The 15,146-nt window shown below is 40.3% G+C and overlaps 1 protein-coding gene across 2 annotated transcripts in view; it reads right to left on the reverse strand.

Moving 5' to 3' along the window:
* NBEA (neurobeachin) overlaps nucleotides 1-14,801 on the reverse strand; it is a 341,694-nt gene extending 326,893 nt beyond the window's left edge. Inside the window, exon 1 of one of the 2 annotated variants that reach the window (XM_081909292.1) lies at nucleotides 13,587-14,801. In XM_081909292.1, coding sequence (XP_081765418.1) covers nucleotides 13,587-13,949 — 363 coding nt within the window. In that variant the 5' untranslated portion in view covers nucleotides 13,950-14,801. The remainder of the gene's footprint in view (nucleotides 1-13,586) is intronic. The other variant, XM_081909293.1, reaches the window with a different exon arrangement.
* Between the last annotated feature and the right edge of the window lie 345 nt (nucleotides 14,802-15,146).

The raw sequence follows: 15,146 nt of genomic DNA on the forward strand, positions 1-15,146 counted from the left end.
TGAGGTAGGCAAAACCCCACAATCATCCTCTTATGGATGAAATTCATCCCCAGCCCTAATTCTAGTGACTGGCTGTTGTCAATAGCTATGCACTCGATTTAGGCATTCAAATAGTATGAAAACACAACAATATTGAATAAGAACTAGACTGACATAGGGAGGCTGGATGAGCCTGCCTTTTATGCTCCAGGGTGGACCAGACGTCAGGAGTCTTCACTCCAGTCCACCTCCAGAGCCCCACGATGTCTGGGAGCCCCACGATGAAACTGAGTGGCTCCCAGCTCCCCAGGCAGTCTCTGTCGTTGTCACACAAAATGCTCCAAGCTATATACCAAAGGATCTTGAACCCAACTACTTCTGCCCTGTCAGCCATGTCATGCTGCAAAAACCACCTCTGGTAAGCTGGGAACAGGGTATTATTCTAGCTCATGCAGGTAGAGCTAAACCATAATTTAGTATTACATGTGAACAAAGAGTTACAAGTGATGATTACTGCTTCTTCAAACATCCTATAATGGTAAATCGTTTATCCACTTTTTTTACAGTTTATTCCTTTCTGCAGTCAATGAAGGTTAAGTGCAAGTTCTCTGGAAGCTTGCAACACATAAGTAAGCATGTTATTCAGATTACAGTAGAATGTCTAGTACACAAAAAATCATAACTAGCAACGCTGCAAGAAAGTTTGAAAAAACTGAACCATATTATTTCTAGTTGGGATCACCGCTACTCTATTGCAAAACTACGGAAAAACTTTATAGTGGGAGAGGGAGGTTATTAAAAACTGAAAATTTTTAGTTGATTGAAAAATCATATCTGTACTGGCATAGGTGTCATTTGCATTACACACTCACTTGTTGGTTTCTAATAAGGATATTGAGGAGCTAGAAAAAGTGTCCAAAAGTGCTGGGAGGAAATTTGCCAACATTTAGAGCTTTTTAGTTTACAATAAAAAGTGGGTGAGGGGAGATATGATAAAGCTGTGTTATATTATGCATACTGTAAAGGAGCTGGAGAGACTGAGGGAAGTTTTTCTCTCCTTGTACTATTAGAACCAATGGTCATCTAATGAAACATCCAAGGAAACTGAACGTTGCAAGATTCAGGAAAGACAAATGAAAAAAAAAATACACAGCATACTTGCTATCAAAAGATTTGGATGGCTTCAAAAGGAGATTAGACAAATTCATGAAGGATAAATTCATAGAGGATATGAACGGCTACTAGTCATAATGGCTCCATTACCTCCAGCATTCTGAGATTCATTATTATGAGTAGGTTAGAAATATTATTAAATAAATTAAATCACAGACAGTATGCCTCTGAATACCACCTACTGTAGATTATGAACAGCAGAATGCTATTGCATGCACATCCTGTTTGTGGGCTAGTTACTCATAAGCATTTGACCTCCCATAATTTTGTTTTTATTGCATTTTTATTGCTTCTTATGTTGTATTTTATTGTATTACAGTTGGAATATGGAATTCAAACGGTAATACAAAAAATACAATGTATATGAATTAAATGCAGAAAAATAAAATTAACATTCATACAGCATCTAGCACAGCACATTGCCACTGCTACAATGGGCAGGGAAATCATTAAGTGTTCCACTGAGATCCCCCGCAATTTTCAAATGGTCCATGGCAGAAAAGGTTTGAGAACCACTACTCTAGAGTTCTAAACATAAAAATGGACTCAAGAGTTCCAGTTTAGAGTTCTCAATGGGGCCTTCAGCAACACAATCCAACCTACAGATGTAAGCTTTGCCTGAATTTTGAAGCAACAATGAAAACAATTTTTCCCCAGGAAGAAAATGCTTTTGAGAATAACTGAAATAGGTAAAAAAATATTTTTGCACCTAGCCTAAATTTGTTTTGCTACTTTAAGAATATGAAGCATATTATGTATGAAATTTACTCAGAACAAAATTGCATAGAGTTCAATGGAACTTATAGCCAAGTATGTACAGGACTACAGACTGAGCACATATAAAAATGCAATTTTATTCAGGAAAAATATTTTATCCTTCTCATTTATTTGTATGAAATATCCAATTAATTCATTAAGTTTTTAAATGCAGTATCTCCAGTTAAAAGTAGTAGGTATCAAGTGATGGGAAAAACCTTTACCTAAGAACATGGAGAGCTGTTACTAGTCTGAACAGACAGTACTAGGCTAGACAGACAAATAGCCTGACCTAATATATGAGACAAGCAGATTTATATGTGAAAATGCAAGTACTCTTATCCCAAACCATTTGTACTGAGGAGCACTGTGAAACTGAAAAGTATTAATGCCTCAGCTGTATTCAAACAGTTTTTACCAAACTATATTATCCTGCTGTAAGACTAACTTTTTTTAAAGACTGGAATCAAGCAGATAAATTCATATAGCAGAAAAATATGACTTTAAGGGAAACTTCTCAGATCTAGTATGATTTAAACTATGGAGCACACTAGATATAAATTTATTGAGAAATTTCTGCAATAACAGATTTCATGTCAATGTACAACTGCATGTCTCTTTTTTTCTACCTTTGAAGACCTTGCCTCTTACATATTCACTTCTATGTCCCATATTTCTATATGCCAAAATCAGTCAGGTAATAGCAATCTAACAATCTCTGCATCCAATCCAGTCATTAATATTTTTTCTTTACTGTTTTGTATCATAATAATTATTACTAATCTCTTTAAGTTCTATATTTATGAATGTATTTTGCTTCTTATGGTCACATTCTGAAATCTTGTAATTTTTCTCTATCTATGAAATAATGAAAATACATTTAAAGTTACAAAACCTATCCAGTGTTAGATATGTAGCTGCAAGTTGTGGCACTCCAAGAAAAAGGATAAAACAGAAGTTCCAACTTGAATCCATAAATGTTGTAGTAAGCAAACGAAAGGTTTTTATTTTCTCAACCTAAGTTACACTTGACAAAGCGGTAAGTTTCAGCAGGGTTCTGGCCAAAATTTTTACAATTTAAAGTAACAACTACCACATTTTTGTTAATGCTTAAAATCAATGGTAGCCAACATGCCAAAGAACATATTATAAATAACCCTTCCCCTTCTCTATTATTTCGCTTAAATTTCTAACTATTTTCATTTTGCACACTGAAAAACAAACAAAAGCAGTTTTTATTTTCTGTTCTTGCTTCCTTGAAGTGTTTCTCTCATACTTCTTCCTCCAGCACTCCTTTCCTCTACTGCCTTACAGCTCTACCCAAAATATGCCACAGATAAAATCTTCTCCAGCTGGTTCACTTTATTTCCCTCTCCTGCAACAACAGGATAGTTATATGACCACAGTGGGAAAGACTAAAGAAATGGGGTCTCAACTGGAGCCCTTAAAATCAATGAAACCTTTCCCACTGGCTTTTACAGGAAATGTACTAAGTGCATTGTTAAAAATCACAAATATTCTTGTAGATTTTTTTATTTATTTCAGAATTTAATCCAGCTCAAAGATGGATTAACCATGGCACAATTCTTTAACTATATAATCAGAAGGTTTGGTCAGACAGCTGTTTTAGTTTTTAGTTGGAGATCATGCCCTCACTCTATCTGATGGCATGGTTCTCTGGATGAAACATTCATGCCCATCTGTCAGAATATTAAGAGTGCCAACTGATATAGCAAAACTATATTCATTCAAGAATTTATCTGCCTACAAATCTGGATTTAAAAAAAAACATGCTAGAAACAATACAATGTTTTGTAAGGTCTGCCCTTGCCAGTGGAGCTTTAAGGTTTTTGTTTGAACAGCACCCCTATTCTGCAATGCTTCACAAACATCTTACATTTTTATTTACTATATTTAAAACATTTATACATTTTAAGAGAAATGCTGTAGATTAGGATTAGAGCATCTGATTTGAATGCAGAAGGTCCTAGGTTCCAGCTTCTCAACAATGGGCAAGAACTCTGAAATCCTGGAGAGCTGCTGTCACTCAGTATGAACAATACTGACTTAGAGCAATTGTCTTATGTATAAGGCAGCCCCCATGTTCCTATGAACCCAGCCTTTCAGTCCTAAAAACATCCTCAAGGTTTTAAAATTAAAACATGTGCAATAAAAACTGAGCATAAAAAGACCATTAAAACAAAACTCAGCACATTAAACCAAAAACATAGCAGGAACAAAATTCAGCACAGATTGAACACCTGGAGATGTGAAACCATATTAACAACCTCTAGTGCCCAACAAGCTATTTCTCTCCCTCCCCTCAGAAAAAGGATTTAAATTGTCTGCCTGCACTGCTCCTCCATGTACTCATGTTGCTTGCTAGACCAATACTGCATGCACACCCCCACACCCACCTCCCTTCCAACTGGATGGCAGGTCTTTGGATTGCTTGGAAGCAAGAGAGATAGGTGAGGGAGCTCTGCCTCTGTGTATATGTTTCTATATAAATAGAGGAGATTGGAAGGAAGGTAGGGTGTCCCTGAAGAACAGGTAGCATCATGAGAGGGATGTGTGCACTGGCTTGTGAATGGATGGATAAAATGTAGAGTACATGTATGTTAAAGGTTGGGGAGTTATCCTGAAAAGGGAGAGAGACAGATTTGAGGAATGACTTTTAGCATTTCTAGGAAGCCAAGGGTAAAATGCCTTTATAAAAACTACTTAATGCTGTTAACAATGTAGAAACATTTGAGACAATATTTAAACTTAAATCAAAACAATACAACTACAATGAAGAAGTTAAAATCAGAGGAGAAACCAGCAGCAAAGATACAATTAAACGAATAAGGTTACAGCCTAACAGAAAATATTAATGATCTTCACATATATTAAAACAACCATAAATATATCATTTAATCAAGGATATCTGATTCTAACATAATTATATAATATCTGACTATGTATTTTGTTCAAGTGTCAAGGCCAAGGGAGTCCGCTTAACTCTTCATTAGGACACTGTAAATAAGGGGAAACAGTTATTCCCCTGTATAAGTTTAACAAAGACAGGCAGATGTGAGACTTGCTCTAGACACCTTTCTTTCTTCTGATTTTCCAGCTGTGGACTTTTGTCAAAGTACTAACAGGCTCCAAAATTCTCTCAACTAAACTCTGTTATCTACCAATCTATTTTTATGTGTTATTTTTGTAACAAACACCAGTAATTATAAAGCAAATAGCACTAATCTAAGGGCCTATGGGAAAATGTTTCAATAAAAGCCTTTGATGATATTCCTGCTGAAAGAAATTATATTCCAACTTGGCATTTGCAACCTTTTATTTAAAAACATTGTTTTGAACTTTAACTTACTGTTCTATACTTTTGTAGTGGAAGACATTACAAAACTTTGTGTTGAGGAATGGAGTAATAAATGCCTGCATAGTATATATATATTAAAAAACTCAGGATCCCAAACCAATAGATTCAAATTACAAGAAAAATGGGTGCAATTTACAAGAAAGGAGATTCCGACTAAACATTAGGAAGACCTTTCTGATGGTAAGAGCTGTTCCAACAGTAGAATGGACTACTACAGGTGATTGATTCACCTTCTTTGGAGGTTTTTAAATAGAGGTTGGATGGTCGTCTGTTAGGGTTTCTTTAGCTGTGCTTCCTGCATTGCAGGGGGTTTTGGACTAGATGACCCTTGGGTTTCCTCTTCCAACTTTACAGTTCTATGATTCTAACTTCAAGAAATAAGGAGTGTTTATCTGCTTCCAGGTTAATGCACACTTCATCAAAGATAAGAGAATTAACTTTTTTTTATTCATGAACTCTTAGACAGGTATCCATTTCTATCACATAAGGCTCCCTGGCATTAAAACGCAACACACTTAAAACAACACACACACAGCACAATTTCTGGCTGCTTAAAAATTAATGCTGCAATTCAATGCACACTTACTTGGAAGTAAGATGTGTTGCACTCATTACTAGAGGAGCAAGCTCCAAATGCATTGTTTACAAGCCAGCTGTTGACAATATAGTTTTCCAGCATAACCCTTAAACCATCTGTTCACTATCTGGCATAATTATTATATAGGGCTGCCCGCTTGTAAATCACCTGTCATTTCTATTTTAAAACCCTGGCTCATCAGCTGATGAGTAAGGGGTTAAATCATGTTGCTTTGGCTGCATGCACCAGTTCCATACTGGGAATAGGCATACAAAGCAAATGCAGCATTTAACTCCAATCATTTGGTTGCATCATGGGTGATATCAGTTGATGGTTTGGGGGAAATGGCCTCACAGGCCAAATTGGACCTACTGGCAGGTCACGACTGACCTATAGACAAGAGGTTCCACTTCCCTGTCCTAAGAGCTCAAGGTGGTATACATTGTTCCTCAATGTGCTTCATGGCTAGATGAAGATTTTAACTAGATTTTCCCAGTTCTAGCCCAACATTCTAATTATACTACACAAGCTCCCCTACTAAATATTACTAAAATAATAACAATAATTAGACAATTTAAGCAGTTCTTAACTTTTTTGGAAGGGAGACTATACAGATGATCTTTAGTCTCCAAATTTATAAACTCCATCATATCCAAGAAAATCTATGAAAAACCTAATTTGAAATTTCAAACACTCTCTGTCCTTGTTTCACCACTCTCCTATTTAAATAAAGCCGTAGCCTGTTACTTAACAGGATATGTTACTTCATAACTGTGAAGCATAAACATGTGAAATGCTATCCAGTAGAAACTAATCCATTACACAGAAGTAATTTACTACCAATGGATCACAAACCATCCCAAAATCATTTTTTATTTTTAAAACAGGACATTTAACTGCACATGCTGATGTGTACAAGTGTTCCTGCTCCTACAAGTGCATTAACAAGCTTTCTCCATTGTGAACATATTTTCTGCATTGCCTCAAATATGTTTTGTTGACTTTTAAACACATCTTAATCTATCTTTACTATGAATTGTCAGTTTTGAAAACTACTTTGGTTTCATTTTTAGAAGAAACTGAACATTTCAAGCTACTTTTGAAGAGACTGTCAAATGGAATTCATGTCTTGTTCATACGTCCTCAGTAAGTTATACAGGCTTTGTCACTTCTTATTCATGCTCTATAGTTCAGTTCTCGGTCAAATACAGCATAGAAAGTGGCTGTTTGTGGAAGAGGTACTTAAAAAATGAAATCTTAATATATAGTACAAAACTGAAGTCACTGAATACTCATTAAATACTTATTAAATACTTATTAAATAAAAAGGTCATATTTTTAAAACATACTACTAAGAATACATGTAAGTTTTGATTATTTAGAAGTTTATATGATGTGAAGTATTCTGAATCTTTTGGGGCACAGAGCAGCAACTTTCTTTGATCAAACTAGAAAAAAGGTGTCAATAATATGAAGAGAAATCATATGTTACTCTGAAAAAAGAGTGCTATCCATGCTGGAAAAAACCTGACAGCCCCTCACTAACAATAAATTATCTATTGACAAAAATGATTTTCTGGGTGTGCTACAGTATTTGTAGTCATAGTCCATGTGGATTCTTCAGGAGACCCCTGTGGTTTCCAAGGCCTTATCTCTAGGTTCTAAGAAGCAGAGAGGCCATCCTGCAACCAAACAGGAAGTGATATGCACAAGACACCATCAAGCATTGCATCCCCATGGCAATAATGACCAACATAAAGGGAAATTAAGGAGAAACTAAGCTGGGCACCCTACAATAAGCTTTGAGACACCCCTAATTAGACACGCACACCTCCAAGTAGTCTCCTCTATGAGACAACATGGAACTGCTTCCAGCCCATATTCATTTTGGATGCAGGACTCTGTATCACTGGGGAGTGAACCCAGCTTATTATGGGATGCACACCTTCAGTTCTATCCTAAATAGGGTCCACAGAGAGGTTCACAATCAACCATTTAAAAACGAAATAGCAGCAACAAAAACATCAACAGCCAGACACAGTACCAGAAAGCTGTTACATGATTGTATACAGAAAGCTGTTACATGATTGTATACAGGGAAGTTGTTACATGATTGTATACAAGGGAAGTTGTTTGCTGGGTCTCATGGGAACAGTGCATTCTATAACCTATTCACTGGTACTTCATCACCCTCTGCAACTCAGGGTGGTGGGACATGTGGCAGGACTTTCCTGCTGAATTGTGTGATCAGTTTCATGAAGAGCTGGTCTGATATCTAGGTTCCAAACATGTTGACATATGCAATGCACAGAGAACTTAAGGGAGGAAGTCTCTCACCATGCTGAGCACTTGGAAGAAGGGATAAATAACATTTATCAAAGTTCCCCTCCCAAAATAATTATCTGCTATGTAGGTGTCCCTTCTGCTACTACTTCATTTATCTGTAATCCTCTCTCACGCTTGTTGTTTACCCTTCTCACATGAATCTTCTTCCAGGAAGTGATGGAAAGGTTTTGAGATCTGGAAGATACACGTGGACATGTTTTTCTAGTAGCTATTCTAGCTTCTTGCAGGAAGGGTGGAGGGTGCTGCTTTCTCCGAATATTAGTGTAACAGCATGGAGAGAGTAAGAAAGAGGAACTTGGTCATTTGGTGCAAATCTGGTTAGTTGCAACTAAACATAAACCACTGTTCTAGGATTCCAACTATGATGTAACCTTTTTCTAGATTTAGTGCATCTGTTTTTCACATGAGACTGGATTCATGTGAGTAGGTAAAATGCCGCACCACTCTCTCACTATCAGTCCTACTTAGACAGCTGTTTATCATTTTGGTTGTTAGTTCTGAAGGTCAATGGTTTAACTAACTTCTATATTTTCCTCACGCTCAGACTGGAATTTCACCTTAACATTCTTAGGCCCATAGAAATCTGATCCCTCCCCTTTACCTTTAATTGATATAACCATAAGACCAGGCAATAATATTCACTTCAACCTGGACACCACTGAGTGTTCTGATTTCGAAGCCAGTTGTTGGGTTCATGATAAACCTTTGCTTTAAAGCCAAACATAACCGAAAGTTTACAGTAACAATTAGAAGTTTCTGTCCCATTTCCTTCAAACCTGGGCATGACATGGGCAAAGAAAAAGGATAAGCCCTGTTGTTATTTAAACACCTCCCTTGAAAGAAACTTTTCCAGAAAAGCATTACAATAGAACAGAAACCACCTGTTTTAGATGACTGCTACAACTTTTGTTTCAGCAAGACTATCCTGACAAGTAAACAAATTGTGTATATCTGCATTAAAATTTTCTGATTTTATTTGAAAATCAATGCAGTAATTGTTTTATATTGCTCTCTGTACACCACTTAGGGATTTTCCACTAAAACCCTTTATAAATTCTTTTAAATAAATCAATGCAATATAATACAATAAGATTAAAAACGTAAACAATAAATCAATAATGCCAAATCAGTATTTTGGCAAACAAGTATAAACCTCATGAAATAAAAATAATAAAGTTCAATATTTGATCAAAAATTAAGATTTTACTTTTCCTAAGTGATTTCCACAGATAACACGGGTCTGATGCTGCTGTGGCTGTGGACAGCATTATTTAAATCAGCTCTGCATGCACAAACATTAACACTGGAAGTTTCTTGGTAATGGGAAGATGAAGCTTGATCTGTGATGTTCTGCACTTGACCAAAATCTAACCAAATTCTACAAACATTACCCAATCCTGTAGAAACCTATGAGCACAGCACTTCTTTAGCGCAAGAACCTCAATTACATAATTCTACACAAATATCTAATTGCTTATTCGCACTTTTAAATGTGAGTACTAATTTCATTAGTAACAGGAAGAAACGCCTACTTTCAATGGCCCAATACACTTATAGCACCATCAAGTACACACACATTTAAATGGTTTTCCTACATTAAAGGAAGCAGTGAGCGGGACAGGATCAAACCCTTTGCAAAAAAACCACTAATTTACAATACAAGTACAGTATAGTGGTACTTCGAGTTACAAACGCCTCAGGTTACAAACGCTTCAGGTTACCAACTCTGCTAACCTGGAAGAGTTACCTTGAGCTGAGAACTTTGTCCCAGGATGAGAACGGAAATCGTGTGCTGGCGGCGCAGCGGGAGCAAGAGGCCCCATTAGCGAAAGCACACCTCTAGTTAAGAACAGTTTCAGGTTAAGAACAGACCTCCAAAACGAATTAAGTTGGTAACTAGAGGTACCACTGTATTCATAATTTAGTATAACTGAACACAAAATAACAAAAATGTTATTATGTTATTATGTGTGTATATATACATACACACACACACGCCTAGGTTTAATGTTAAACAATGCAGGACACATTTTCATATTTAAATATTAATCTCTACTATTGCACTCTTTTCAGCTCTTCGCTATCACACATAAGATGCATCTTTTACATAAATCCTCAAATATAGTTCAGGCACTTAGCAGAAAATGCAATGCAATACAAATTTAAAGCTTTGGGGGCAGCTTTAAACTCATATGGCAGCTACAGTTTAGGTTATTACTGAAAGCACACTTGTACTGACTTCAGTGAAACTTGGAAGTGTTTGGTATGAAGGTGTTAATTTGAGTCTTTTAACTTTCATATCCTCTGTCATTACAATCAGACAGTTCATAAACATTGCTCTCAAATTCCATTACATTGTTTCCAGCACATAATTAGGTAGTCATTTTTTCATATAAAATGAATTGTGAGAACTATTTATCAGGTATTAATGTGATACAATTTTTTTTGGAAGTCCATTATCAATTCCAACAATAACTCTTCAGTTACAGATAGGTAGCCGTGTTGGTCTGCCATAGTCAAAACAAAAACAATTCCTTCCAGTAGCACCTTAAAGACCAACTAAGTTAGTTCTTGGTATGAGCTTTCGTGTGCATGCACACTTCTTCGTATCTGAAGAAGTGTGCATGCACACGAAAGCTCATACCAAGAACTAACTTAGTTGGTCTTTAAGGTGCTACTGGAAGGAATAACTCTTCAGACAGAGTACTTCAGAATTACCACTATGCAACCAATAAAATAAATGAATATGCAATTGTCAGATAAACAAACACAGAGGAGTATCTTTTAATCACTCAGAAAGCAGTCACATAAGATAATGATTCAGTCATTCACATTACAACTACAGAAAACCCACTTAGCCTGACCACCAGTCTTTCCCATTCTCAAGCTTCTGCCTATCTTGCCTGCTTCCTCTAAGTAAATATTAAAGAAATTAGTTTTATGTTAACTGCATGAAAACTGAATTAATAACACACCAGCAATAACCTTTTCCTGCTGCTGGAAATAGACCATTATAATTCTGTTTTCTAGTTTTCAAACCAGAACGTATTTCCTTGCAAATAATTTATGATTCTTTATATCACACCTGAAGCTGTGTTCTTCACAGGTATTGACTGTACCAAAAGGGAAACTACACAATGTTGTCTCAATTTTCTTTCCTGTCCCATCTTGACATTTGCAGGAAGTAATTCTAGTATAAAATGCACTGCTATCAAAACAACTTCTGAACTTTCCCCTTTACTCGAAATGCATCCTCTGATTGCTACATATTTATAAGCAGTGACAGAAGACACTCTCCCAAAAAAACTAGTAACTGGGTTATGAACATATAAAGCATTTCTTGACACATCAACAGGTTCTCAGGGGTTTAATTGCCAAAACAAAGGATGAAAACAACAAAAGAAAAGGATTAAGCACCTTGCCTTCAGGGCAAGATCTCCTTGAAACTGCTCAATGAACTATTTTTCTGTATTACCTTATTCCATTGCTACGTGGAAATAAATTAACAATTACTTTAAAAATACCAAGTTACAGCAACTGAAAAAAAACAGGTGTTTTATTAAAAAGGATAGCTTTGAAAGCTGAGAAATGGATATGAATTCTGAGGAACCATTCATGTTTATCATTATTTACTTAGCCCCCTCATATCTCGAACAGAGCTGTAACTCTTGTGCATTTATTGCTCAAATGTTGTAACAGCCAATCTCTAAACATTTGCAGAGGTTCTACTATTCTGTTAGGCTGGGCCAGTGGTAAATATTTATTAGACCAAAAAAATGACATAATACTTCAAAGTGACCAATGTAACTATATCACAGGTCCTGCTTTTGCCTACAGGTTAGCATAGGATGGTTAAAACTTTGTTACAAAAGCATTTTAAGGTATCTGCCATGTAGCAGCTCTCCTCCTCATTTTATATCCAGAACAGGATGTTTCCATTCAACTGTTCCATGAGCTTTGCTGCAGCAAATCTTGCATTCAGGAGAGGCGTCAAATCTCTCATAATTAAAGTGATTCATTTCTATACCCAGTTTCCTCGCTCTCTCTTGTGTAGATTTCTAAACCTCTAACATAGGTAGAGCTAAAACCTTGCCATACAACTCTGCAATTAATGCTTGCACTACAAAGTGACTATGAGCTAATTTAACTAACATGAAATGTTTTTTCCATGTATTGGGAGCAGCACAGGGGTGGTATGTGTGTTTGTGTGTGGAGATCAGCACCATTTAGACAGACAGCAGGCAAGAAAGCTATTTCAAACAATAAAGGTGACAATGAAGCTACCTGGTGTAACAAAGTAGTAGAGGCTCACCCAATCAACAGATTGTAAGAGACAAAACCTCTCTTCAACATGTCAAACCCAATGGGCTGCAAGGTAATAGGGTTAAATCATTCACACATTTCAGCAACAGAGGAAAGACGCCATCTGGGGCTATTCTTTAATCTTATACAATTAAAAATAGATGTACTATCAAATCCCTCTGCTTGGCAACAGACTGAAGTCACAAGACTATCTGAGAGCACCTAAAGTTGAGAATAATTAATACAATTAAATCCACTTTTTCAGATCAAGCATTTGAAGAAGCACGGGTTAGAACTGTATGGGCCTATGTGACAGAGCAGTATTCCATACACTCTCCTACTCAACAACAAAACAAGAAAGTGAACTAAAAAGGGCCAGGAGTTGGACAGAGAGTGAGTACAGGTCATAAGCACAAGGTGGAAATGTAATTTGAAGGGAGCATGGTACAAAAGCTGGCAGGAGGAAGGAAGTCTCCGTTGCTACCCCCCAAAAAAAGATCTGTGTTGGAAGAGAAGTCATCACTAATTAACAGTAAAGAAAAGGTATTACTTCCGGAGGTGTGGGATTTATCTGCCTCAGGCCTTGGGAAGTGTCAATAGGTGGATATGAGAAACCTGTCAGGAGGAGGCACCAGGGATGCCAAGAGTAGGAAAGTGGGCAGGAGCTTGTTAAGGAGGGCAGAGTAGAAGCATATGGCTAAAGGGAGCTAGCTCTCCAAGGACCAGCGAAAGATAAAGGGAGACCTCCCAGATTAAATGACAAAGTAGCTCATGAAGAAAGCCCCTCCCTTCAGTTTCCATGTTGGGGAAGAGGATGGAGAGGGAAGGCAGATCAGGAAGAGAACAGGCACCTGGACCCAAAAAAAAAGGAGGGGGAGGGAGTGGGACAGAGCACGAAGGAGCACTTAGAGGACACCAGAGTAGTTAGGATCCTGCATGTTGTGGGGGGGAGGGGGCGCCTGAGGGATCCGCTTTCTCTGTTTTTTTGGGGGGCGGAGGGAGACAAGAGAGGCAGCCCCGTCCCCAGAGCTCTTCCTACACAGGAGCTGCGGCAGGGACCCCCGCACCCCTTACCAGGTTCAGCACGGTCTCCACGATGTCCCGGTTGCTGACCTCGCCGACTTGGATGAGTCCGATCAAGACGGCGAATTTCATGCGGATGTTGCGGATGGGCACGGACGGGTTGATCATGCCGGCGGGAAGCACCACGGAGCCGGAGCCCGACGCCCGCAGCTCCCCCATCACGGCCGCAGCCGCCGAGCCACCTCCGCCACCTCCTCCTCCCGTCGTCGTCGTCGTCGTCGGTGCTGGTGGCGGTGCTGCTGCTGCTACTGCTCCCGCGGCGCCTCCAACTCCTCCGCCGCTGCTGCTGGCCCCGACAGGGATGAGCCCCGCCGGCTGCGGCTCCGGCCCCGACCCCGGCTTCTCGCTCGCCATCTAGCCCCGGCCGCTGCCAACACTACCTGCCGCCGCCGCCGCCCTGGCCGAGAAGCTGCGCATCCACCGCAGCGGCACAACCGCAGCAACAGCAGCAGCAGCGCCCGGCGGGGCCGCAGGGAGCGGACCGGAGCCGCCGCCGCCGCCGCCGAAGGGCCGTCCCAGGAGCCGCTCCCGCCTCTATAATGAGGGATTATTATGGGCGCCGCTGCCCCGTTAGCCGAAGCCGCTCCTCCGCCGCTTCTCCCCTCACGGCGCCACAAAAGCGGCCGAGACCGGGGGCTTGCGCGCTGTGGGCCGCCGGGAGAGGCTTCGGGGCGGCGGCGGTGGGCTGGAGGAGGGGGGACAGCGCGGAGGAGAGCGGGAAGCTCGCCCCGCAGCCCCCGCTGTTGTTGTGGAGCCGGAAAACGCCGTCGCCGCCGCCGCTCACTCCGCCATGTTGCCGCCCCCTGCCTGCGGTAGCCGCCAGGGCGCCTGCGCTGCGGAGCCCGTGGGGGGAGTGGCCGAGCTCCCTCAGCAGCAGCAGCAGCCCCTGCTCGCTCGCCCCGCTCCTCCTTCGCTCACTCTCGCCCGGGAGACGCCGGGAGAGGAGGCGCGGAGCTTGGCCCAGACTTCTCTCAGTCGCGGCCGTCCACCTTCTGGGTCTTGGGAGGAGAAGGAGAGGGCGGCGGCAGCGGCAAGACCGGGGCTGTTGTTGCGACTGTGAGGGGATTTGATTGCACAGCGCGCGGGGTTTTGTTTTGTTTTTTTGCTTCCTCCGCCCGCCACAGACACCCAGTCCTAGTCTTCTTCTCCCCGCAATGCACACAGCAAAAGGCGACGAGACCCGCGGGCACAAGGAGTCCGCGGCGGGTCCCTCGCAAGGACCGCGGGCCGGGTGGATGGGCAGGTGTCGTTCGCGCCTCTCCGCACACCGCGCGCGCCGGCGCCTGCTGCCTCTGGGAACCCACCGCCTGCCAAAAAGCGCGGGCTTCTGCTGCAGCCGCGAAAAAAAGCGTTTGTGGAGAAGGATGCGTTTGGTTTTACGTAGAGGCTCCCCAAACCTACCATCGAATGACAGCTCTCATCCCTGTCTGTGAGGACTGTACTGTAAAACATCGTCGTGGGTTTTGGCTGGCACGGCTTCCCTCCAAAACCACGGTCCTCCCAATCCATGGTGCCGCCAAGGTCCGAGCCATTATTCTACATTTTTTTAAG

Source organism: Podarcis melisellensis, assembly GCF_964234715.1.
Source record: "Podarcis melisellensis genome assembly, chromosome: 4".
NCBI classification, from domain to species: domain Eukaryota; kingdom Metazoa; phylum Chordata; class Lepidosauria; order Squamata; family Lacertidae; genus Podarcis; species Podarcis melisellensis.